At 40.7% G+C, this 27,927-nt stretch overlaps 1 protein-coding gene across 1 annotated transcript in view; it reads right to left on the bottom strand.

Annotated features, from left to right (window-relative positions):
* SORCS2 (sortilin related VPS10 domain containing receptor 2) overlaps window positions 1-27,927 on the bottom strand; it is an 843,800-nt gene that overhangs the window by 127,756 nt on the left and 688,117 nt on the right. The window contains exons 4-5 of the mRNA XM_073342594.2: window positions 24,349-24,513; window positions 16,211-16,284 (exon numbers count right to left, since the gene is read on the bottom strand). Of these exons, the coding sequence (XP_073198695.1) occupies window positions 16,211-16,284; window positions 24,349-24,513 (239 nt within the window). The remainder of the gene's footprint in view (window positions 1-16,210; window positions 16,285-24,348; window positions 24,514-27,927) is intronic.

The raw sequence follows: 27,927 nt of genomic DNA, 5'->3' as shown, positions 1-27,927 counted from the left end.
AACACCCATTTTTTCATGTTCTGTGTGTATATAAATCTCCTCACTGTATTTTCCACTGAATGCATCTGATGAAGTGAGCTGTAGCTCACGAAAGCTTATGCTCAAATAAATTGGTTAGTCTCTAAGGTGCCCCAGTACTCCTTTTCTTTTTGCGAATACAGACTAACGCGGCTGCTACTCTAAAATCTATTGTGGTATTTTGTGAACAATATCCTAAGCCAGAGAAGCTATTTAACCCACAGAATGGCTTAAGCTAAGGTGTATGTGAATGGTGGGAAGATCTTCAATCTTTTTCACAGTGTGGAACATCTCTATCCATCTAGATATTTGTAATATGTCAAATCAACCATGATAGCTCAACAGTTGCTCTTCAGAGAAGAAGAATGCTGTTTGCTGAATATTTTACTTTTTGCACTTGACCCCATACAACCGAGCAACAAACCTGCAGAAACTTCAAGCTGAAATTTTCAAAAGTTGAGATGGAGATACCATTTGTCATCAATAATGCAAAGACTGTTTTTTGGGGTACACTTTAAATAACCTCTCAGATCCATACTTTATCACTAGTGGCTTCATAAACATAGATTTTGATGTCTGTCAATAGCTTTAGGCTTTTCATACTTCTTTTAATATCCCAGAATTGACAATTGCCTCCTGACAGCTTCATTCCACACAATGGCAGCACCTGGCAGTGACAAAAGTAAGGTCTGCATCTGTACATATATTTTCATTTCCACTGTAACACTCTAGAGCAAGAGGCTGCAACTGATCTGTTTTAATGTGGATTGGGCTGACATTTAAAGTTCATTATCTCATCAAGTATGAAACTGCAGAAAAACCTGAGAGTCTCTGGATTAAGTTTAGAAGTGTGAGCAACAAGGGTGATGTCGTGGTGGGCGTCTACTATAGACCACTAGACCAGGGGGATGAGGTGGACGAGGCTTTCTTCCGGCAACTCGCAGAAGATACTAGATCGCAGGCCCTGGTTCTCATGGGAGACTTCAATCACCCTGATATCTGCTGGGAGAGCAATACAGCGATGCACAAGCAATCCAGGAAGTTTCTGGAAAGCGTAGGGGACAATTTCCTGGTGCAAGTGCTGGAGGAACCAACTAGGGGCAGAGCTCTTCTTGACCTGCTGCTCACAAACTGGGAAGAATTAGTAGGGGAAGCAAAAGTGGATGGAAACCTGGGAGGCAGTGACCATGAAATGGTCGAGTTCAGGATCCTAACACAAGGAAGAAAGGAGAGCACCAGAATACAGACCCTGGACTTCAGAAAAGCAGACTTTGACTCCCTCAGGGAACTGATGGGCAAGATCCCCTGGGAGAGTAACATGAGGGGGAAAGGAGTCCAGGAGAGCTGGCTGTATTTTAAAGAATCCTTATTGAGGTTACAAGGACAAACCATCCCGATGTGTAGAAAGAATAGTAAATATGGCAGGCGACCAACTTGGCTTGACAGTGAAATCCTTGCTTATCTTAAACACAAAAAAGAAGCTTACAGGAAGTGGAAGATTGGACAAATGACCAGGGATGAGTATAAAAATATTGCTCGGGCTTGCAGGAGTGAAATCAGGAAGGCCAAATCACACTTGGAGTTGCAGCTAGCAAGAGATGTTAAGAGTAACAAGAAGGGTTTCTTCAGGTATGTTAGCAACAAGAAGAAAGACAAGGAAAGTGTGGGCCTTACTGAATGAGGGAAGCAAACTAGTGACAGAGGATGTGGAAAAAGCTAATGTACTCAATGCTTTTTTTGCCTCTGTCTTCACAAACAAGGTCAGCTCCCAGACTACTGCACTGGGCAGCACAGCATGGGGAGAAGGTGACCAGCCCTCTGTGGAGAAAGAAGTGGTTCGGGACTATTTAGAAAAGCTGGATGAGCACAAGTCCATATGGCCGGATGCGTTGCATCCGAGAGTGCTAAAGGAGTTGGCGGATGTGATTGCAGAGCCATTGGCCATTATCTTTGAAAACTCATGGTGATCGGGGGAAGTCCCGGATGACTGGAAAAAGGCTAATGTAATGCCCATCTTTAAAAAAGGGAGCAAGGAGGATCTTGGGAACTACAGGCCAGTCAGCCTCACCTCAGTCCCTGGAAAAATCATGGAGCAGGTCCTCGAATCAATTCTGAAGCACTTAGAGGAAAGTGATCAGGAACAGTCAGCATGGATTCACCAAGGGCAAGTCATGCCTGACTAATCTAATTGCCTTCTATGACGAGATAACTGGCTCTGTGGATGAAGGGAAGCAGCAGACATGTTGTACCTTGACTTCAGCAAAGCTTTTGACACGGTCTCCCACAGTATTCTTGCCAGCAAGTTAAAGAAGCATGGGCTGAATGAATGGACTATAAGGTGGATAGAAAGCTGGCTAGATTGTCGGGCTCAACAGGTAGTGATTAATGGCTCCATGTCTAGTTGGCAGCCGGTATCAAGTGGAGTGCCCCAGGGGTAGGTCTTGGGGCTGGTTTTGTTCAATATCTTCATAAATGATTTGGAGGATGGTCTGGATTGCACCCTCAGCAAGTTTGCAGATGACACTAAACTGGGAGGAGTGGTAGATACGCTGGAGGGTAGGGATAGGATACAGAGGGACCTAGACAAATTGGAGGATTGGGCCAAAAGAAATCTGATGAGGTTCAACAAGGACAAGTGCAGAGTCCTGCACTTAGGACGGAAGAATCCCATGCACCGCTACAGACTAGGGACCGAATGGCTCGGCACCAGTTCTGCAGAAAAGTACCTAGGGGTGACAGTGGACGAGAAGCTGGATATGAGTCAACAGTGTGCCCTTGTTGTCAAGAAGGCCAATGGCATTTTGGGATGTATAAGTAGGGGCATTGCCAGCAGATCGAGGGATGTGATCGTTCCCCTCTATTCGACATTGGTGAGGCCTCATCTGGAGTACTGTGTCCAGTTTTGGGCCCCACACTACAAGAAGGATGTGGAAAAATTGGAAAGAGTCCAGTGGAGGGCAACAAAAATGATTAGGGGACTGGAACACATTACTTATGAGGAGAGGCCGAGGGAACTGGGGATGTTTAGTCTTCAGAAGAGAAGAATGAGGGGGGATTTGATAGCTGCTTTCAACTATCTGAAAGGGGGTTCCAAAGAGGATGGCTCTAGACTATTCTCAGTGGTAGCAGATGACAGAACAAGGAGTAATGGTCTCAAGTTGCAGTGGGGGAGATTTAGGTTGGATATTAGGAAAAACTTTTTCACTATGAGGGTGGTGAAACATTGGAATGCGTTACCTAGCGAGGTGGTGGAATCACCTTCCCTAGAAGTTTTTAAGGTCAGGCTTGACAAAGCCCTGGCTGGGATGATTTAGTCGTGGATCGGTCCTGCTTTGAGCAGGGGGTTGGACTAGATGACCTCTTGAGGTCCCTTCCAACCCTGATATTCTATGATCCCCAGATGCTCTCTTCCCCTTAAAAAATTATTTAAACCGATGTGGATAAATGAAAGTGTTTTGGGTTTTTTTAGCTTGGTGGGGGAAAATAGCGTGTATGTGTTTGTTTGTTTCTGGTTCAGATGTTTTTCTTGTATTCTTCCAACATAACTACTTGCTGTAACTATACATAAGCCACTGAATGTGGACTTGATCCTATTAATAGTCCAATAATAAAACAGGCAAGTTAGCTTTAAAAAAACATTAATGTACAGACAATACATGTTTTGTATATATAAACTGTGTTTCACTTTATTACAATTCTGTAAGATACTTAAAGAACAACCACCAGCTGAGACAAGTTTAATTCAGCTTACATAGGGGAGGCTCCTTTTTGGCTCATCTAGTAAAAGCGTAACCTTTAGATCATCAGGGTCTAGATTTGAGTCTCAGCTATACTAATATACAGCAATGTCTCCCAAAATGTGGGATGCTGCCCCTCAGGACCACAAAGGGTAAGGCATGGATAGATCTCTGAATTGTTCTCCAGAGTCTCAAGCTTTCATTTTTTAAGAACTCAGTCTCTGGTTGTTATGGTAGCAAAGAAAATCTCAAAACATGAAGTGTGTGTAACCAATGCACTGAGTTTGCAGACAGCCTGAAACAATAACTCTGAAGTGTGAACTGCTCCCTTCATTTAAATAACTCACATGCCAATGGTGCTTTAAAGGTCAACATTGTTAACTATTTTCACTGGTCCTCAAAGCGTGTAACAAAGAAGATACAGTATTAGACTGTGAAGATCTACACAAGCATTTGGAAGTTCTGTGTCCCGTGTTATATATAGGCTTGGAAGGTTAGGTTTCTATAAGTAAATATCATTAAACATTGACTTTACTGTACACACACAAACCAATGAAAAAATATTTCCATTGATAATAATCAAAATTTACAGATAGGCAAAATAAGAAAAATGCTGCTTGAGAACGTATTCAAGATTGTTTTAAGGATATTTACTTTGTGTATTTCAACATGTGATGTTGACAATTTGTGTTTTAATGGTTATTAAGCTTTAGCTTTTTGAAGCTCAACGTCTACTGTGATTACATAATTATTGTCTGACTGCGCACCCCCACAATACTTTTCCAAACAAATTAAAAAATGCTCAAAAATAATAATATATTATCCATTGAAATGATTTTAAAAAGTCTGCCAAGCCTAGTTATACAGCTGGTCAAACTAGATGATTACAATGGTCCCTTCTGGCCTTGGAATCTAAGAATTACTAAAGTGTGGGGTTGCAGACCTGGTGGGTGCAGAAGACTTATAAATTTTTAAAAGTATGGGAAACACTAATTTACAGGACACACACAATACATGCAGCTCATGGATGGACAGCTCAGTTGGATGTTACCAATACTGTGGGACATATCCAGGCCCTCTTTACATTTCATAGAATGATAGAATCATAGAATATCAGGGTTGGAAGGGACCTCAGGAGGCCATCTAGTCCAACCCCCTGCTCAAAGCAGGACCAATTCCCAACTAAATCATCCCAACCAGGGCTTTGTCAAGCCTGACCTTAAAAACCTCTAAGGAAGGAGATTCCACCACCTCCCTAGGTAACCCATTCCAGTGCTTTACCACCCTCCTAGTGAAAAAGTTTTCCTAATATCCAACCTAAACCTCCCCCACTGCAACTTGAGACCACTACTCCTTGTTCTATCATCTGGTACCACTGAGAACAGTCTAGATTCATCCTCTTCGGAACCTCCTTTCAGGTAGTTGAAAGCAGCTATCAAATCCCCCCTCATTCTTCTCTTCTGCAGACTAAATAATCTCAGTTTCCTCAGCCTCTCCTCATAAGTCATGTGCTCCAGCCCCCTAATCATTTTTGTTGCCAAAATCATTTTTGTTGTCTGTCCTCAAATACAGACAGAGTTACTATTGATACACAAGCAATATTATTCTAGCTGGCTCAGGAAAGCCTGCTCAGCCGCTCACACAGATTACTAGTGCCAAGTGCATAACTGATTTCAGCAGTGTGGGGTGCGTGGTGGATCTGTGGGGTATATACTACAAGGTTGCCCACCTTAGAATACCACTTCTGCAGCCCTGGAGAATCTATGGCATGTGGGCTCCATAATGCCTGATTTTCAACTGGTGTGTACTTTGTGGACTACTTCTGTCTACAAATTTTCCATCAATTTGGGTTTTCAAGGAAACAAGTATTTTCTCAATGTACCTGCTTTCCTTGAAAATGTTAGATTTTGTGTTAAAAACCAAAAATATTGATCATTTTTAATTTTCATCAGTGTTCAGCTAAAAATTCCTCAATTTGTGGCAGTTTTCAGCCCAATATCTTTTGATATTTGATTGCCAGCAGCTGACTTGGGGGAAGGACTTTGTTGTTGACAAAAAGTCAAAAATTTCCACTGAAAATTTTGACTATTTTTTTGGTTTGGGTGAAATATTCCCGGGGTGCGGGGGGGGGGGAGATGGAGGAAGGAGGACATTAAACATATCAGGGAGGTAAATACTAAGGACGGAGAAGAGTTATTTAAACTAAAGGACAATGTTGGTGCAAGAACAAATGGGTATAAATGCCCGTGAGTAATTTCAGCCTGGAAAGAGAAGGAGGTTTCTAACCAGAGGAGGTTTTGGAAGAACTTCTGAATAGGAGTTGCGGGGGCAAGAAATTTACTGGTTTTAAGATGGAGCTTGGTAAGTGTATTATTATAGGATGGGGTCACCTGTAATAGCAGGGGGGCTGGACTTGATGAATTAGGAGATCTCTTCCAGTCCTGAATTCTCATGTTCTCATCTCCTGACCAGCTCTATTGTGGAGTTGTGTATACCTGTAGCAAAGTGAGTGTGAAACTACTAGTCTGATTTGGTAGTGGCTCATCCCAACTGTAGAAGAGTATAAATGACTAAACAAGGCGCAAGTCAGTGCTACATCAGTCCTCATGGGTTTTGGCCACTTTTGTTCCCACATACACATCATGAGTGCCCTGAATTTGATCTTTTAGATGGATTTGATACAAACAGCTATTAATAGGTTCTCACTTAGGCCGCTTAATTATGCAGAGCTCCCTGCAATTTTAGTGTGTGTGTGGGAGGTTTAAGCTCCTCTTCTGTTCCTTTCAGCCCCCATCTCACGGACCCTAATTCTCAACTCTGTTAACTCAGTTTTTACACTGTGCAAAACATTGACTTGAAGGGAGTTACACCAGCATAAAAATGATATAATGGAGTAGAAAAACAAGCTTCTGTGTCTGTGTCTACACAAATATACACTCACACATTGTGCACATTTTACATTTCTCAGTAAGAACACTAAGAATTTCTATATTCAGAATTCCTTTGTCTGAGTTTGTCAAGCCTTTAATATTGTTTTAACCAAGATTGTTATTTTATTTAATTATTTCTCATCCTTGTGAGCTGCTCATAACAGCTTTCACTTACTTCAATCACAAAAAATATCAGAAAAGCAGTAGTGGTCATTTATAATTTGACCTACAGTCACATAATATATGGGAGTCAAAAACACAAATTGTTAACACACAGTACATTTTGAAATGTGGATCATGAACAATAACCCTTCACACACTATAATATAAAGCTGATGCCTTTGGATATGATCTCCACATAGGCAGTACTTCTGTATTTTAAATGCCCTGGGCTAATTTGGGGGAAGAGACAGGGGATGATTTCTTTTTTTTAATCTCATTTTATTCAAGAGAAGCAAGAATTAGGTACCTAATCAGGTGGAACCTGTCATGGATGTATAGCTCATCTACACTAATTAGGTTCCTCAAGAAGCACACAAAAGGGCTCCATTGTTAAATATTTCATGCAATTTACTGTGGTGCATGCTGATGCAGAGAGATCCTCAAATAAGCTAGCTCTAAAAACAACAAACAAAACCCTCTTCATCACTGTTACATGAGCCTCCTATCAAAGACCCAGTGAAAACTAGCTAGTTTGCACTCTCTGTTCTCCAGCACCGCTTTAATATAACCCGTTAATAATAACAGTATGCTTATCAGAATGTTAATAGGTTCAAGATCTGGAACTGAAACTGATTTTCAGTAATTCACACTGTCAGTTCAACAGTAAAGCACTCCTTAGAAATCCAGTGAAAACAGCATTATTCATTGCTTACAATGGAAGGACCAGGTGAAAAACTGTTTTTACTACATACAGTACTGTGGGGATTTTTTTTTTTAAACACTGTTGCAAATGTCTGCTCTGATTAGCTTTAAAGGATAATGGTTCCTGGGAATTTGAGTTACTTGGTGAGACAAATAAATTTGATTTACACAATATAATAATATATTTGAGTTACAACTGCTTTATGTTTAGGACGTGGCAAGGGGAATTCATTATATCATCTTTGAAAATCAATTTGTCAACTGCTCATTCAATGTCCTACCAGGCCAGTGTCCCCTGCTCTGTGTCTGCCCCCATGTTTAAATACTTTTTAATGAAAATATTCTCCCAGCCCATCTCATTTTAATAGCAGTACTGGAGCTGTTTGTCATATTGATCTCAGCACAAAAGTGAAAATAAATATTACCTTAACTGATCAAGCCAAATGTAAGAATGACTGTCCATACAGATTCTTGGATTAACAGTCAAAAGCCTTTCACACAAAATTCAGTGTTACAGACTCAGTGAAATCCTATCTCCACTTCCCCCTCCTTAAGGGCATGACATGTCTGAAATCCCCTTTTTCACTTGGCACTTCAATAGCCAGAAACCCACTACAGTTGACATCCATGATTCCAGCTATGACTGATTACTCACATAGGATTTCATGTTAGGAACTGAACTTTGGTCTCCAGAGTGCAAGAGCTCTTCATAAATAAAGTCTTTTTTTAACCATTCGCGAAAATAAAGAGCCTATATTTTGAAAAATAGATTTCTGTAGCACAGGATCGACATACTCCACTTAGTTGAGGAAAATAAATTCTTTAAGGATTGAGATATAGTAATAAAGAAACAATTTCCCTAATTCTAACTGAAAATGAAATAGGGCACATTCCGTAGTCCTTACTCATCAAGAACACGTATGAGGGGAGGACTCCAAGTACAGTATGAGGGGAGGACTCCTGCCTCATACTGAGCAAGCGGGATGATCAGTGAGTTATCTTAAGTGCCTAAACACAAATGCAAGAAGCCTGGGAAACAAGCAGGGAGAACTGGAAGTCTGGCACGGTCAAGGAATTATGATGTGATTGGAATAACAGAAACTTGGTGGGATAACTCACATGACTGGAGTAACATCATGGATGGATATAAACTGTTCAGGAAGGACAAGCAGGGCAGAAAAGGTGGGGGAGTTGCACTGTATGTAAGAGAGAAGTTTGACTGCTCAGAGCTCCGGTATGAAACTGCAGAAAAATCTGAGAGTTTCTGCATTAAGTTTAGAAGTGTGAGCAACAAGGGTGATGCCGTGGTGGGAGTCTGCTATAGACCACTGGACCAGGGGGATGAGGTGGACGAGGCTTTCTTCCGGCAACTCGCAGAAGATACTAGATCGCAGGCCCTGGTTCTCATGGGAGACTTCAATCACCCTGATATCTGCTGGGAGAGCAATACAGTGGTGCACAGACAATCCAGGAAGATTTTGGAAAGGGTAGGGGACAATTTCCTGGTGCAAGTGCTGGAGGAACCAACTAGAGGCAGAGCTCTTCTTGACCTGCTGCTCACAAACTGGGAAGAATTAGTAGGAGAAGCAAAAGTGGATGGGAACCTGGGAGGCAGTGACCATGAAATGGTCGAGTTCAGGATCCTAACACAAGGAAGAAAGGAGAGCACCAGAATACAGACCCTGGACTTCAGAAAAGCAGACTTTGACTCCCTCAGGGAACTGATGGGCAAGATCCTCTGGGAGAATAACATGAGGGGGAAAGGAGTCCAGGAGAGCTGGCTGTATTTTAAAGAATCCTATTGAGATTGCAGGAAGAAACCATCCCGATGTGTAGAAAGAATAGTAAATATGGCAGGCGACCAACTTGGCTTGACAGTGAAATCCTTGCTGATCTTAAACACAAAAAAGAAGCTTACAAGAAGTGGAAGATTGGACAAATGACCAGGGCGGAGTATAAAAATATTGCTCAGGCATGCAGGAGTGAAATCAGGAAGGCCAAATCACACTTGGAGTTGCAGCTAGCAAGAGATGTTAAGAGTAACAAGAAGGGTTTCTTCAGGTATGTTAGCAACAAGAAGAAAGTCAAGGAAAGTGTGGGCCCCTTACTGAATGAGGGAGGCAAACTAGTGACAGAGGATGTGGAAAAAGCTAATGTACTCAATGCTTTTTTTGCCTCTGTCTTCACAAACAAGGTCAGCTCCCAGACTCCTGCACTGGGCAGCACAGCATGGGGAGAAGGTGACAAGCCCGCTGTAGAGAAAGAAGTGGTTCGGGACTATTTAGAAAAGCTGAACGAGCACAAGCAAATAGGGCCGGACGAGTTGCATCCGAGAGTGCTAAAGGAGTTGGCGGATGTGATTGCAGAGCCATTGGCCATTATCTTTGAAAACTCATGGTGATTGGGGGAAGTCCCGGATGACTGGAAAAAGGCTAATGTAATGCCCATCTTTAAAAAAGGGAAGGAGGAGGAGCTGGGGAACTACAGGCCAGTCAGCCTCACCTCAGTCCCTGGAAAAATCATGGAGCAGGTCCTCAAAGAATCAATTCTGAAGCACTTAAAGGGGAGGAAAGTGATCAGGAACAGTCAGCATGGATTTACCAAGGGTAAGTCATGCCTGACTAACCTAACTGCCTTCTATGACAAGATAACTGGCTCTGTGGATGAGGGGAAAGCAGTGGATGTGTTATTCCTTGACTTTAGCAAAGCTTTTGATACGGTCTCCCAAAGAATTCTTGCCAGAAGGTTAAAGAAGTATGGGCTGGATGAATGGACTATAAGGTGGTCAGAAAGCTGGCTAGATCATTGAGCTCAATGGTTATTGATGGCTCCATGTCTAGTTCGCAGCCGGTATCAAGCGGAGTGCCCCAAGGGTCGGTCCTGGGGCTGGTTTTGTTTAATATCTTTATTAATGATCTGGAGAATGGCATGGACTGCACCCTCAGCAAGTTTGCAGATGACACTAAACTGGGAGAAGCGGTAGATGCGCTGGAGGGTAGGGATAGGATACAGAGGGACCTAGACAAATTAGAGGATCGGGCCAAAAGAAATCTGATGAGGTTCAACAAGGACAAGTGCAGAGTCCTGCACTTAGGACGGAAGAATCCCATGCACCACTACAGACTAGGGACCGAATGGCTCGGCACCAGTTCTGCAGAAAAGGACCTAGGGGTGACAGTGGATGAGAAGCTGGATATGAGTCAACAGTGTGCCCTTGTTGCCAAGAAGACCAATGGCATTTTGGGATGTATAAGTAGGGGCATTGCCAGCAGATCGAGGGATGTGATTGTTCCCCTCTATTCGACATTGGTGAGGCCTCATCTGGAGTACTGTGTCCAGTTTTGGGCCCCACACTACAAGAAGGATGTGGAAAAATTGGAAAGAGTCCAGTGGAGGGCAACAAAAAGATTAGGGGGCTGGAGCACATGACTTATGAGGAGAGGCTGAGGAAACTGGGATTATTTAGTCTGCAGAAGAGAAGAATGAGGGGGGATTTGATAGCTGCTTTCAACAACCTAAAAGAGGGTTCCAAAGAGGATGGATCTAGGCTGTTCTCAGTGGTAGCAGATGACAGAACAAGGAGTAATAGTCCCAAGTTGCAGTGGGGGAGGTTTAGGTTGGATGTTAGGAAAACTTTTTCACTAGGAAGGTGGTGAAGCACTGGAATGGGTTACCTAGGGAGGTGGTGGAATCTCCTTCCTTAGAGGTTTTTAAGGTCAGGCTTGACAAAGCCCTGGTTGGGATGATTTAGTTGAGGATTGGTCGTGCTTTGAGCAGGGGGTTGGACTAGTTGGCCTCCTGAGGTCCCTTCCAACCCTGATATTCTATTCTATGATTCTATGACTGTCTTGGGGTGAGGTTAGCCCTTGTGTAGACAGCCAACACGCAGCCCATGCATTACTGACGTGTTACTTAAGCAGAACTTAACTGGTGGATAGATCTTGTGCTAGCCTTCTGCACAGAGGTGAATTTCACCCTATATGAGTAAGGTTTGTAGAGTCCAACTCACTGTATATCAACGGAGTGAGAGGAATCCCAAACTATGAAATTTTCTCCTCTTGGGAATTGTTATTACATTATGTTTTTTATTTTTTAAAATGGGCCTAACCCACAACAGTCACTGAATTCGCTGAGAGTTGTGAGTGCCTCACCTCTTTCAGGACAAGGCCAAATAATGCTATTTCTAGAGAAACCTCCCCACAGTCCCCATCCATAGGTATGCTAAGTACCTGATAAAACACGAGTCAATCAGGGTTAAAATCCATTAAGCTAAATAACTGTAATAAAAACATCCCATTTTGGTTAGGTTTGGTTGGTTTCAGCTTCTGTTCAGCAATAGAGCTGGTCAAAAATTTGTGACAAAAGTTTCTGATCAAAGAATGTTTTGTTGAAATTTAAACTTTTCATGGAGAAATGATGATTTTGTTGCAATTTTTCAATTTTCTGAAGTGACACTTTTAAATAAACAAAATATTTCATTTCTTAATGTTAATTTGAAATTAAATAGTTTTGAGTTGATATTTTGACATAAAATGTCCATTGCAAATCTACATTTTATTTTTTCAAGGCACAACATTTTGATTCAACTGAAAAATGTCAAAGTTTTTTTTTTCAATATTTCCAAGCTGGTTTTTTATTATTATTATTCTTAAGTCTTCAAAATGTTTCTTATTTTCTTTCTTATTTTTATCTTCTATTTTTCTTCTCAATATTTTGGCTTTTCATCCCCATTGTGGACATTAAAAAAATGTCAAAATACTGGACAGAAATTCCACTTTCTGACGTGCTCTGCTTTGCAACAAGGAGATCTGGAAAAGCCTATCTGCAGCGGAGTAGGCAAAACAAAAAATCTCTGGCTGGATCTTCCAGGGATGGGTCACACTCTCCTTGCCACTGGCTGACTAGTCTGGTTCTGCCTCCTGACCTCTGAACGGAATTGTAGAGGACAGAGCATATGTGGACTTTACTTGGCAGAAGAGTTAATACCACAAACCGAGGGTGAAAAAAAACAAAGAGAACAAGGATAGGTGGGTATAAGGGAGGAGTAGGTAATAAATATAGAACTAAAAGTGACCTTATTAAAACCAGTTTTGTTAACACTAGATGTTAAGATAGTTTTGTAAAGTTGAGAAAGAGAAGGGCCAATTTCTCTTCTGGTGTAAACAGACACACTTCCATTGATTTCAATAGAGTTTCACCTATTCATCAGCAGTGAATTTAGCTCAATGTTAAGAGAGAGCAAGCTTGATACTTTAGGGTCTGCCAAAGTAAACTTAGTTTAAGGCGTAGTGGTGTAATGTCTAACAAGCATGTGATGACCATACACAGTAGAGAGGACTTGAATGATATAATTAAGACTATATGGTATAAGATGTGGAGGTGTACTGTAAACCCAGTCTGTCCTTACCTTTTAGGTACTCCCAGAGTATGAGTGTTTCATATGCAAAGAGTGAAGATGAATTCAGGTTAAGTTGAACAAATGGAACTTTATTAAACCCTTTGCACTGCTCTGTCCACATGGCTGAGTTGCTTCCAGCCTGCGTTCCCTGTTACACTAGACTGGTGTCCTGTCAACAGCAGTCCCTCAGTAAACACTGAACATGGGCCCTCTGACTCTGGTACCACTGATCATCATACATCTTCCCTATTTTCCAAACATTTTAATATAAACACTAAAAAAAATAATTGACACCCAGAGTCCCACAGAGTCCCTTCACCCAGATGTTGCTAGAACATAGCTGAGTTGGAGTCCGGTCTTTACCACAGACTCAGCAGATTACACTGTCTTTGAAATAGTTTGGACTCGTCAGCAGGCAACCACAGTAGGAGTGACCCAGGGAGTGACCTATTTCTGTCTCTCTGTCACCTGTTTTTGAGTCTAGGAAACTATTCTCTGAGGAGCTTCTTCCCGCTCTGCGTGGGTGATTCTCCATCTCTACATTCTGTGATGATCTCTGTAGGCTCTCTCTAAGTGTTTTGTCTGCTGGCTTGTAAGTGCCTTCTGTTCTTTTGGATCAATTGTCATATGACCTGGATGAGACTGCACCTCTCTCAGCTCCTTTAGTCCATTCCTTCTGGTGTATGTGTATGTGCATATATATAGTATTTTATATGGTGTGCGTGTATGTGTGTATATACACACACACACCATGCAATATATATAAATATACACAGACTATATACTGTACTTCAGAGAGAGAGTGTAACTACTTAGTTTAAATACTGTTACAGTCACCTGTGTTGAATGTGAAGAACAAGCTCTCAAACAAATAAGATTGTGTAGTAATAGTAACCATTATTTATCTAATTTAACCAAAATTTCCGCATTTATAACCTGATTCTGTCTCATTAATTTAGGAAAGTTCCCTATTCAGGAAAATACCTCAGTACAGTACATACTCAACTTTAAGCATGTGCTTAAATCCCACTGAATTCCTGGATTTGTAATGTCTTCCCTACCTTATCGGGGCCCAAGATAGAAGAAATACTCCTAGTTTGTTTGTTTGCTTTTGTAACACTCACTCAGAATTAGCTTTAATTTCTGATATAATGTTCAGTTTGTCATAATCTATCTGCACTAAATATACTTAAAACAGGATAAGAAAACCATCATTAAACAAGTGTGTAGAACAAGGAAGTTCTGATTTCTTTTATAATTGTTATTAATTTGTGTTTCATAATAGCCAAGGATTAAAAAAACACAAGATGATAGAACTACGAGCACATTATAAGTTTTTTCTCTAATTAAAGATAGTGAACCATACCTCGTCCTGACTTATATACCCTGTGCAACCCCAATGAAGAAAATGGGAAATAAACCAGAGCAGAATTTGGCCCAGAATGTTGCTTCTAAATTTGACTGTATAGGACAAGGTAGCTAAGACAGACTCAAAAGAACCTTCATAATGATGGTTATGTAGGAAGAAGGATCTATCTTACCTTGGAAATTCCCAGCTGATGTGAGTTTTGAATGGAATTTGGCCATTTGTGGCACAAACATACTGCTGTGAGCCTCAATGATCAGCCCTACTGTGTGACGGAGTTGTGGGGGGGAAAGGAGCTGGTATTCTTTCTCCCACGCAGGTGAAAAGAGGTCCACCAGAGCTGACACAGGTAGCTGTGACACAGGTAGCTTCCAAGAAGGAAGCAGATCGTGACACAGACTCACAGCTTGCTACCGGTCCCACTTCTGGAGCAGTGCCTCTACACGCTAACCTGCACTTGGGATGGATTGCCAGGTTCCAATCTGACCATGATATTTTTATATATATATGTATTTAGTATATTATCCCTCACTTTATAATCTCCATATTTTACAAAGAGAAACCTCCAATGAAGTGGGTTTTAGCCCACGAAAGCTTATGCTCAAATTAATTTGTTCGTCTCTAAGGTGCCACAAGTCCTCTTGTTCTTTCTCCAAATAAGAAGCTCAGCAGAGTGACTGCTGGGTTGGCCAGGGCCTAGCGCCTCACCTGTAGAGCACCAGGTTTCAGAGCCCAGGCTCCAGCCCAAGCCTGAACATCTACACTGCCATTTTTAGCCCTGGAGCACAAACGCCCCACGCCTGAGTCAACTGACTTTTTGCTGCATAGACATACCCCAATTGCCTAAAGAACTTGGGGAGGGGGAACACAGCAAGTGCAGGCACTAGTTAGGAAGGCAGCTGAAATTAGTTAAGTCCATTAGAGTGTAGGCCAACAGCTGGCTAACTCCATAATCTTGAAAGCCAGAGATGACTGCACAAGGATAAAGATACACTGCAATGCAATTCACGCTGTTCAGAAATACCAAAGGAACTATGATGATAAGATCTTTTGGGGAGACACCATGTCTTCCTGTGTGGATAGACAGTGTCTAGCACTTTGTGGGTATGATTGGAATACAAAATAATAATAAATAATGCTAAAATTAGAATTGGATGAAACCCTCTGTATTTTTTATATTAAAGCCCACATGTGGAAGCTGAGATTTTTTTTAGTTTTTTTTTTTCCCAACAGAATTCAGGCAATTAGTTAAATATAAAATTTGATCACTTCCACAACTGACCACAATTTTTCTTCTCTTTCATTTCCATTCTGGAACAAGTCACACATTTTCACAGATTGGCTTCGGGTAACTTTCATAGAACAGTGGCCATTTTAGTTCAACAAACAGTTTTTTTTCCTCCCTGGGAAAACAACCCACCATATTTGTGGAAAGACAGCAAATGTTTTGCCAATTGGACAAAAACATGATTTTTCACTTGCTTCCCAAGCAATGAACATTTTTCTATACAGATGTAGATAATGCCAGATTCAGCCTTTAACTTTATAGATTTTTCCCTTGAGATTGATACATCTGGCTTCTAGAGATCACTTTTATCTGTAAAATGAAGTGCAGTTTGAGTAGACATTAAAATTCTCTCTAAACCAACGTCACTAGATCACAGTACTGAAAACTCTTACATTCGATTCAATTGGGGCTCCTTGCCTGAATAAGTATGAGTCTGAATTTGCAAGACTGGACCCAGGTGAACAGGAGACTAGAATTGCCCCTGCAAAAGATGTCAAATTTGTTTTATTATCCTTCCTCCTGCCTCAGGAAACACTTAGGAGGAATAGTATCAGATACTTTTTCCTTTCATGTGTTCATTGGAGACTAACAACAATGTATGCCTCTTACCAAAAAATATGGTCTTTTGACACTCGTTCCTGCAGAAGAGTCCATTTTTTCCCCAAGTCAACTGACACATAGAGCTTCAAAGAAAAAAGAAAAATATTAGCTGGTAGAGCACTGCTAACAGTTTAAATTTTAAAAGACAGTGGTTAACCAAGGGACTTTGAAATAAGCTATTAAAAGGACAGATTTCACGTAAATCAAAGTCAGTTCAAGGAATTTTCTAGAATGCTTTCCAAAGCAATAACATTTGAATCTTTTTGATCAAGTGAAACAAAGACAAACTTCCTTAACATTAATATATACACACAAAAATTTATATACACACACACACAATATATATATTTATATATATATAAAATTATTTATATTTATATATATATAAATAAGAGTGAAACACTCTGTCAATGACATCTTATTTCCCATGAAAACAATGTACAATTTCATTTTGGAGCAGACTGTTGCTTACCCTGCTGTGATTGTTCAAGAGGAAGGAGTACAAGGGAATTTTTCCTCCCTTGGTTCTTCCAACACAGGGGCCAGCCAATTACAAATGCTCAAGGCCCCAATTCTGCAAAGCTTAAAATTAGGGCTGTCGATTAATCGCAGTTAACTCCCATGATTAACTCAAAAAAATTAATCACACTGTTAAACAATAGAATACCAATTGAAATGTATTACATATTTTTGGACGTTTTTCTACATTTTCAAATATATCGATTTCAAATACAACACAGAATACAAAGTTTACAGTGCTCACTTTATATTATTTTTTATTAGAAATATTTGCACTGTAAAAATGATAAACAAAAGAAATAGTATTTTTCAATTCACCTATACGAGTACTGTAGTGCAATCTCTTAATCATGAAAATGCAACTTACAAATGTAGGGGTTTTTTGTTACATAACTGCACTCACAAACAAAACAATGTAAAACTTTAGGACCTACAAGTCCATTCAGCCCTATTTCTTGTTCAGCCAATCGCTGAGAGAAACAAGTTTGTTTACATTTACGGGAGATAATACTGCCCACTTCTTAATTACAATGTCACCTGAACTTTTGCATGGCACTGTTGTAGCCAGCGTCGCAAGGTATTTACACGCCAGATGCATTAAAGATTTATATGTCCCTTGGTGCTTCAACCAGTTTTACATTATTTTATTTTTGAATGCAGGGGTTTTTTTGTACATAAATTCTACATTTGTGAGTTCAACTTTCATGTTAAGAGATTGCACTACAGTACTTGTATTAGGTGAATTGAAAAATATTATTTCTTTTGTTTTTTACAGTGCAAATATTTGTAATAAAAAATATAAAGTAAGCACTGTACACTTTGTATTCAGCATTGTAACTGAAATCAATATATTTGAAAATGTAGAAAACATTCAAAAATATTTAAATAAATGGTATTCTATTATTGTTTAACAGCGCGATTAATCGGATCGATTTTTTTAATTGCTTGACAGCTTTACTTAAAATGCTTGCTTAACAGGGATCCTAATAAGCACAGAGACTGCTCCCTGATTGCACCCCAAGGAGCAACAGCTACCTCAAAAGAGGTAAGGTGGAGATGGCAGGGGATGGGCCAGGACCTTCCTCCCTTCCTCTGCACTGGTCACAGTTGGTAACACTGGGTTTGGTTTCTTTCCCACCACAGTTAATTTCAGAAATTAATGTGCTAATAACAACAAGAACACTGAGACAAGGAATGTCAGTAGCACAGATATAATTCTCTTTCCATGACATGCGCAATACATAACACTATTCATTCAAAGACTACCTTATTTCAATCAGAACCTTCAGAATGCATTCTCCTCATAGATTCGTAGATACAAAGGTCAGAAGGGACCATTATGAACATCCAGTCTGACCTCCTGCACAATGCAGGCCACAGAATTTCACTCACCCACTCCTGTGAAAAACATATCACCTATGCCTGAGCTATTGAAGTCCTCAAATCGTGGTTTAAAGACTTCAAGGAGCAGAGAATCCTCCAGCAAGTGACCCATGCCCCATGCTACAGAGGAAGGCAAAAAAGCTCCAGGGCCTCTTCCAATCTGCTCTGGAGGAAAATTCCTTCCCGACCCAAATATGGCGATCAGCTAAACCCTGAGCATATGGGCAAGATTCACAAGCCAGATACTACAGAAAATTCTTTCCTGGATAACTCAGATCCCACCCCATCTAACATTCCATCACAGGTCATTAGGCCTATTTACCATGAATATTTAATTACCAAAATCATGTTATCCCATCATACCACCTCCTCCATAAACTTATCGAGTTTAATCTTAAAGCCAGATAGATCTTTTGCCCCCACTGCTTCCCTTGGAAGGCTATTCCAAAACTTCAGTCCTCTGATGGTTAGAAACCTTCATCTAATTTCAAGACTAAACTTCCTGGTGGCCAGTTTATATCCATTTGTTCTTGTGTCCACATTGGTACTGAGCTTAAATAATTCCTCTCCCTCTCCAGTATTTATCCCTCTGATATATTTATAGAGAGCAATCATATCTCCCCTCAACCTTCTTTTAGTTAGGCTAAACAAGCCAAGCTCCTGGAGTCTCCTTTCATAAGACAAGTTTTCCATTCCGCGGATTATCTTAGTAGCCCTTCTCTGTAGCTGTTCCAGTTTGAATTCATCCCTCTTAAACATGGGAGACCAGAACTGCACACAGTATTCCAGGTGAGGTCTCACCAGTGCCTTGTATAACGGTACTAAAACCTCCTTATCCCTACTGGATCCTCTCCTGATGCATCCCAAGACTTTTTTCACAGCCATATCACACTGGCGGCTCATAGTCATCCTATGATCAAGCAATACTCCAAGGTCTTTCTCCTCCTCTGTTACTTCTAATTGATGCGTCCCCAGCTTATAACTAAAATTCTTGTTATTAATCCCTAAATGCATAACCTTACACTTCTCACTATTAAATTTCATCCTATTACTATTACTCCAGTTTACAAGGTCATCCAGATCCTCCTGTATGATATCCCTGTCCTTTTCTAAATTGGCAATACCTCCCAGCTTTGTATCATCCGCAAACTTTATTAGCACACTCCCACTTTTTGTGCCGAAGTCAGCAATAAAAAGATTTAATAAGATTGGTCCCAAAACTGATCCTTGAGGAACTCCACTGCTAATCTCCCTCCAGCCTGACAGTTCACCTTTCAGTAGGACCCGCTGTAGTCTCCTCTTTAACCAATTCCTTATCCACCTTTCCATTTTCATATTGATCCCCATCTTTTCCAATTTAACTAATAATTCCCCATGTGGCAGGGTATCAGATGCCTTACTGAAAACTAGGTAAATTAGATTCACTGCATTTCCTTTGTCTAAAAAATCTGTTACTTTCTCAAAGAAGGAGATCAGGTTGGTTTGGCAGGATCTACCTTTTGTAAAACTATGTTGTATTTTGTCCCATTTACCATTGACTTCAATGTCCTTAACTACTTTCTCCTTCAAAATTTTTTCCAAGACCTTGCATACTACAGATGTCAAACTAACAGACCCAGATCACTTTTTTTCCCTTTCTTAAAAATAGGAACTATGTTAGCAATTCTCCAATCATACGGTACAACCCCTGAGTTTACAGATTCATTAAAAATTCTTACTAATGGGCTTGCAATTTTGGGTGCCAATTCCTTTAATATTTTTGGATGAAGATTATCTGGGCCCCCCGATTTAGTCCCATTAAGCTGTTTGAGTTTCACTTCTACCTCAGATATGGTAATATCTACTTCCATACCCTCATTCCCATTTGTCATGCTACCGTTATCCCTAAGATCCTCTTTAGCCTTATTAAAGTCTGAGGCAAAGTATTTGTTTAGATATTGGGCCATGCCTAGATTATCCTTGACCTCTACTCCATCCTCAGTGTTTAGCGGTCCCACTTCTTCTTTCTTTGTTTTCTTCTTATTTATATGGCTATAGAACCTTTTACTATTGGTTTTAATTCCCTTTGCAAGGTCCAACTCTACTTGACTTTTAGCCTGTCTCACTTTATCCCTGCATGTTCTGACCTTTGTAGATATAAAGTAACCCCAGCACAGCTTTAAGAAGTCAGATATACACAGACATTGAAGTCCCTTGTATTTGTTATTTCATTTAATTTACACATCACTGGGTTCCTTCCCCCCCGCCATATTTCAGATGAAAATCATAGGGAAAACTTCTCCCTTTCAATGTAAGGCCTCATTTATCTGTTAAGGCACAGTCTGTGCTGCAGAGCCTCACAGGGAATACTAAGAAAGACACTTGTTTGTAACAGGAGAGGCACAAGTGAAAGTGATGAGTCCATTATGTACATATTGTGCTTTTATTATGGATATTACATACTGTGTAATTTACTATGACAAAGTTCCCGCTCTACCTTGGTGGGTCTTGCGCTTATTGGTGGATTTCCTCGCCTTGGAGCTTCACAACAGCCCTCAGCTTGGCCATTTTTCTGAACCCACAGTCCAGGTCAACTCCTCTTGTGTCCAACGAGGATTTGGGGGGAAGCTGGGCCCGCCCTCTACTCTGGGTTCCAGCCCAGGGCCCTGTGGAATGCAGCTGTCTAGAGTGCCTCCTGGAACAGCTGTGTGACAGCTACAACTCCCTGGGCTACTTCCCCATTGCCTCCTCCCAACACCTTTTTTATCCTCACCATAGGACCTTCCTCCTGGTGTCTGATAATGCTTGTACACCTCAGTCCTCCAACAGTCTGCGTTCTCACTCTTAGCTCCTAGCAACTCTTGCTCCCAGCTCCTCACACGCACACCACAAACTGAAGTGAGCTCCTTTTTAAAACCCAGGTGCGCTGATTAGCCTTCCTTAATTGATTCTAGCAGCTTCTTGATTGGCTGCAGGTGTTCTGATCAGCCTGTCTTAATTGTCTCCAGAAGGTTCCTGATTGTTCTGGAACCTTCCCTGTTACCTTACCCAGGGAAAAGGGACCTACTTAGCCTGGGGCTAATATATCTGCCTTCTATTACTCTCCTATAGCCATCTGGCCCGACCCTGTTACACTACATATTTAAGAATGTACAGTTACGCACCTTTTCTTGATTAATTTTTGTAATTAGAAATAATATGAATGGCCAAAGAACAACACTATCCAACTATCATGCATTATAATGCATAGTAGCAGGGCTTTGCCCCATGGAAATGTGAAGTAAAGTGACCAGAATAGGAGACAATGTATTGTGGATATTCACTGTACAGGGTGTTGCTGTTTACGGTATAAATTATAGGCGGTATTAGGCTGCATATATGACATAGGAAATGCATGTAATGAGAAAAGGGACATACCATTCTGTCTATGAATTTGGTGAAAGCATCTCTGGAATAGCACCAGCCTTTATCAGTCAGAAAGACACAATGAAGAGAGTTCAGGGGAGAACAACAATTGGTAAGGATGTGAATTGGAATGACTTGCTAAGGATTAGAAAAATGGAGAAGATATATAATTTGGCATAGATGTATCCTATACAAATATGTAGAGGTTGGCCAAAAAACAACTAAATGAACACAAAGTTGAAGAGTTTAAAACACCAAGAATGGAAGGAATAATTTATCATAATAAAAAGAGGCATATCTAGGAGTAATGAGCTAGACCCCATTTCAGCAAGGTATTTAAGAATGTGTTTAACTTAAATTCAGTAAGACTACTCAACATGCTTAAATTTATGCATGTGCTAAAATATCATGCTGAAGCAGGCCCTAAATGAGAGAAAACTCTGGCTCATCGTGTATTTTATTTTTGATTACCCATGACAAAAATCAAATTTGAAATTAGATTTGTGGTATTAGTTGTATTAATGGAAAAGGCAAAACTTTCAGTTTCAGCAAAGACTTCTGAATTAGTTTTTATTCTGTTAATTACCAGCCTTGCACTAAATTAGTATAGTCACTTTTTATAAGGCCACAGAATACAGAAGTTCAGGTTTTCTCCCCACCCTCACACAGTTTTCAAAGAAACAATTAAAATCTCCTGTGATCCCTGTCAAGTCTTAAAAGTGAAATCAAGCATTTATATTGTCTCAGTGAACAACTGATTGATGTTCATTATTATTTTGATAGCCAAAAAAAGAAAGTAAGCCAGTAAGTGGATTAACCCAACCGCACTGACTAGATCTGTATTCATTTACAGAGTGTCAGTTAGAGATTGGAGCTTTATTTAAATAAAATACAGGGTACTCAATAGAAGAACAATCCAGGTTTTGCTATATAAAGTAGGTACTAAATCAAGCCAGATCATGAGAATATTGAGATGCTCCAGGAGACAGAAGCTTACAGATTGCTAGTTGTCAAAGAGCCCAATCCTGCATTTCTTGTGCACTCAAAAATGCTACTGCAAGTAATGGGTTGATTAGAAAGCTTCTTCTCAGTTTATCCAAATTATCTGAACTTCTTGGGTCTGCAAATTTAGGCTGTAAAAATGAGAGAGCTTGTTCTCATGAGTTTTCTGATACATCTTTCTTTCACTTAGGAAATATAATTATAAAACTCTAGGATCCAGACTATGATCCAGACTCTCAAGGAGTATGTTACCTCTGGGGCCATGGATTTCAACACAGTGATTCTCTTTTTATGCCACTTCTGAACTTTGCCCTCCACCTCTTCCTTCTCTCTACCCCTCGTCTCTACCTCTGAATTTCTCTCTTCTACTCTTTTTAGGACAAATCCTGCAGTCCTTACTCAAGATTTACACAGGCAAATCTCCCCTTCCAGCCAATGATAGCTTTTCTCACATACATCTTGAGTAAAGACTGCACGATTTGGTCTTTTATGTCCCTATGATTCACTGCTTTAATTGTAAGACTGATAGAAAGGAAAGATCTATTAGATCACCTAATCCTTCTCGTGGCCAATACAGGATTGTTACTTATTGCACATTTTCTAGTGTTTTGTTCAGTCTAATTTTAATCGGCACTTCCACCACTTCCCTTAGTAGATTATTCCACCAGAAACGCAACTGAAAACAGAGGTTTCCACAATGAAGGCTTTTGTGCTGTATTTTCCCCATGTAAATATTTTTGCTGTTGTCAAATTTTCAGAACATTTTTGTATGTTAGTTAGGACCTAAAACTGACTTAACAAAACAAAGAAATCCACCATGATATTTGTAAGGCAGAAACAGTCAAAGCTGTCATTAGTTCTTCTAGATGTAGCCTTGTTTTCAAATAGTGGAACAGCATGAACCACTGGTGATCAGCTGAGCATAGCTTTAGATTCAATTCCTGAAAGGTAGCTCAATGAAACTTCAGTAATATCTATGCAATACTTTACTGTAGAATGAACAACTTGCTCTCTACTCCCTTCATCACATCAGCAAGATAAACTCTCCATACATGGTGACAAAGCTTAAAGGGCCTGATTCTGATCTCACTCAGTGTTGCACATATCAGGAGTAATAATAGAGTTATCTCAATACAAACCAAGAGTAAGACAGACCAGAATCAGGGCCACAATCTCTATGATTTTACAGCTTTAGCTCTGGTGCTATGAAAAAATATTGCATATACATTTTTACTGGATTATGTGCTCAACTGCAGGTGTTTACATTAACACATCCAGAAAAATGCCATAAATCTTTATACTTTAAGGAGCAGTAATCCAGAACACTACTGAAAGTCTACAAATAATTTGATATGACTTCTAAATCTGTACGTGGTCTGAATACTTCAAAGAAAGCATTCTTCTACTTTTCTACAGATGTACTGTTTCTACGGAATCTTATTCTGCTTTACACCTAAACAAAGGTTTATTTCATTTTATTTTATTTTACAACCAAGAATGGCTTTGGAGCCAATATTTCAGCTCAGTTAACTTTCTACTATACTATAGAATTTCTTATGGCCAATTTCTAGGGGAAAATAAGTTTCTAGGATTGTACTTAACTATAATTACGTTACAGGATAGATTATATTGCCAATATCAGTATCAACAAGAAATGACAGAGAATGAAAATACTCTAAAAGGACACTGGCATTTTGAGACTGATATAATTTACTGAAATAAAGAAAGGAGCATTTCAGGAACTGGGTATTCCTTCACCTTAGGCAACTCATGTTATATAAACCTAATCAGCAAGTCATGACAATTTGATTAGGTTAATACGAAACATTGTGTGATGGTCAAGAACACCCAAGCTTTACCTTGCCTTCCTTGGTGTAAGCAATCACCTTATCCTCATCTTTTGGGTGAAAAATCAGGGTTTCCACAAAGAAGGTAATGGGCTGCTTTTGAAAAGTGGCTCCTTCATCCATGCTCATGAAAAGGCTCTGGTCCCGGTCATTATGTGAAGAACTCACAAGAATTATCTAAAAACGAAAAAGGGTAATACATTTAAGAACACTGTTTCTATATAAAGAATTTTTCAATGCCAATATTAGAAGGCAACGCAGCATTATTTCTGTTGCATAAATGTAGGAGATGGTAGGAATTAGGCACCACACTGTGGCTGAGATTTTCAAAGCCATCTAGGGGATTTGAACACCCAGTTTCCATTAATTTCCTGAGCAGGTGCCAGGCTCCATAAACTTTCAAATCAGTCCAAGCTGATTATACTAAGCACCTTGCAGGTTTGTATCCAAAGTATCTACCTGATATCTAGGTTTGCCAACTTTCTTATCACACAAAACCAAACACCACTTTCCCAACCCCTACCCTGTGTCTCCTGCCCTGCCCCTTCTTTGAGGCCCCGCCCTCGCTCACTCCATCCCCCCTCCCTCCATTGCTCGCTCTCCCCCACTATCACTAACTTTCACTGAGCTGGGGCAGGGGGTTGGGGTGTGGGAGGGGGTGAGGGCTCTGGGGTAGGGCTGGGATGAGAGGTTTGGGATGCATGAGGGGGCTCTGGGCTGAGGCTGAGGGGTTCGGGATGCAGGAGCGGGTTCCAGGTTGGGGTGCGGGCTCCGGCTTGGGGTGCAGGCTCTGGGGTGGAGCTGGGGATGAGGGGTTTGGGGTGCAGCAGGGGGCTCAGGGCTGGGGCAAGGGGTTAGGGTGCAAGGTGCAGGCTCTGGCCAATGGGCACTTACCTCAGGCAGCTCCCGGAAGTCAGTGGCATGTCTGGCTCCTAGGCAGAGGGGCCAGGGGGCTCTGCACACTGTCTGCAACCACAGGCGCCGCCCTTGCAGCTCCCACTGGCCATGGTTCCCAGCCAATGGGAGTTGCGGAGCTGGTGCTCGGGGGAGGGGCAGCGTGCGGAGAGCCTGTGGCCACCCCTGCGCCTAGGAATCAGACATGCCAGCCACTTCTGGGAGCCGCAGGAAGCCGGCCTTAGCCCCACTGTGCTGCTGACTGGACTTTTAGCGGCCTGATCAGCAGTGCTGACCAGGGTCCCTTTTTGACCGGGTGTTCCTGTCAGAATGGGTGCCTGGCAACCCTACACATATCTCAAAGCTATTGAGTTTAATCCCGTTATTTCTATTGCGGTCCTTGTCCCAGGGTTGATAAAGCCACTTGCAGGAGCTCCAACTACTGAGGAAGGAGTAATTCTAGTAATATCTTGTTTAATGTGACCATTTAAATAGCTAATCCTTTTGTGTAGTGAAGCTATTTTTATAAACAAATGGCTTGCTTAATCACTGCTGTAACTAAATTGAAGTTAATAGGGACACACCAGGGATGAAACTGGTCTGTAACATCCTCATATGGCTGAACAGTGCTCTCTCTGTTTGGATCAGATAGCAATCTCACTTTGATGCTTTGCAAAAATAAATGCCAGTCAATTATCTGCATTTCCTTTTTATCTCAGGATATTACTTTGACTCAAACCTAATAAAAGTTGCAGCTGCTGGCTGTCTGATTGCATGGACTTCATATAGGGCTTTCAGTAACAAAGAAATATTTTCGTTGCAGAATCTAATAAGAATCAAACTCCTTTCAGTTTCTTCACCCTCAAAGCCTGCCAGAATCTTACAGCATGGCTTTTGAAAATGGCATTGTGAGGTTCCATTTGTAGCATGTCTCCAGATCAAATGTACTCCGCTTGTAAATAAAAAGATTATTTTACTAACCGCTAGCCCAGCAAATGCAACGTGGAATTTCAAAGTCCAGCTGTGTTCTTTCTGGCTCACACATCAACAACAACACAAATTTTGCAATTAAAACAATTAAAATATTCAGTTGATCATGCACAAGTCAGCAGAGAATCCTGATCTCTCTCCCATAGTTATGGTGGCTCTGCATTGCAAACAAGAGTGAATGGTAGTCAGCAGTGGAAGCAGAAATGACAACACACACACTCAGGGAGCATCTATTGAGAACGTAAGAATGGCCATACTGGGTCAGATCAAAGGTCCACCTAGCCCAGTATCCTCTCTTCTGATAGTGGCCAATGCCAGGTGCTTCCGAGGGAATGAACAGAACAGACAATCATCAGTGATCCATTCCCTGTCATCTATTCCCAGCTTCTGGCAAACAGAGGCTAGGGACACCAGCCCTGCCCATCCTGGCTAATAGCCATTGATGGACTTATCGTCCTTGAGCTTATCTAGTTCTTTTTTGAACCCTGTTATAGTCTTGACCTTCACAACATCCTCTGGCAAAGAGTTCCACAGGTTGACTGTGCCTCGCGTAAAGCACAATAGTACTTTACTTAGGCCTACTCCACACTAATGCTGTAAGTCGATGTAAGTTATGCTAGTTAAGTTATGTACATTACATAACTTAAGTTGAAGTAACTTACATTGCCTTAAAGCTCTTCCATCGACGTAGCTTCTGCCTCTCGTTGAGGTGGATTAATTAAGTCGACAGCAGAACGCTCTCCCATCGACTTATTGTGTCTTCACCAGACCCATTAAATCGATGAAGCTGTGTTGATTGCAGCGGCAGCAATTTAGCACATACTAGGCGTCGGTCACTTTTTGGAGTAGAACTGCAGTTTAAAAAATTAGACTCCCTGGTAAACTTGCACAGATACAACAGCTGGCCTGAGCTTTTATTGCCTCTGTTCCTCAGCAAGAAATTTGTAAATAGGTTATTCACAGGCCCAGATTCAATAGGATATGTAAGTACATGCTTAACTTTAAGCATATGAGCATTCCCATTTACTTGTACACAGACAGTCAATGGGATTTTTCGTGTGCTTAAAGTAACGCATGAAGTGCTTTGCTGAATAGAGATGGTCTTATAGGCTCAAGTACTTTGCTGAATTGGGGCCATCCTGCATACACCCCTAGGATCACACACTAATTCTTTTTCTCAGTTTTAACAAAACATTTCAAGCATATGAGGCCACATCCTGCTTGCCTTGTTCATATAACTAATCCATTGAAGTAAGCAGGATGTAGCCTATAACCAGCATAAGATTCTGTATTGTTTAACGTTATGATTTACATGGGAGTGTGAAATATGCAATTTTTATGTGAATCTATAAGGGGAGGTTATAGAAATGTTATCTTTACAAATTTTACCTTTCATTCTCATCACACCTTAATGTCTTTTTTTTTCTCTTTAGGTGTCTATAAACTCTGAGTAAAGCATTTTGTGATCCCCTGTAAGGACACAATATTCAAATAAAATGTATTTAATTGTATAAATTGAAGCAGCACTGGCCAATGTGCAGCTCATGAGCCAAATATGGTCCCAAAAGAGTTCTATACCATAAAATTGCATTTCCTTAATAAAGATGGAGCACTGCATATCAGGACCAGTATTCTATATGGGCCACACCTTGGTATTAAAGCTGAATGCAGCTATAATGTGCTTCTTTGTATGTTTCACCAACTTTC

Source organism: Lepidochelys kempii, chromosome 4 (assembly GCF_965140285.1).
Source record: "Lepidochelys kempii isolate rLepKem1 chromosome 4, rLepKem1.hap1, whole genome shotgun sequence".
NCBI classification, from domain to species: domain Eukaryota; kingdom Metazoa; phylum Chordata; order Testudines; family Cheloniidae; genus Lepidochelys; species Lepidochelys kempii.
This window is presented reverse-complemented; position numbering and strand designations above follow the sequence as displayed.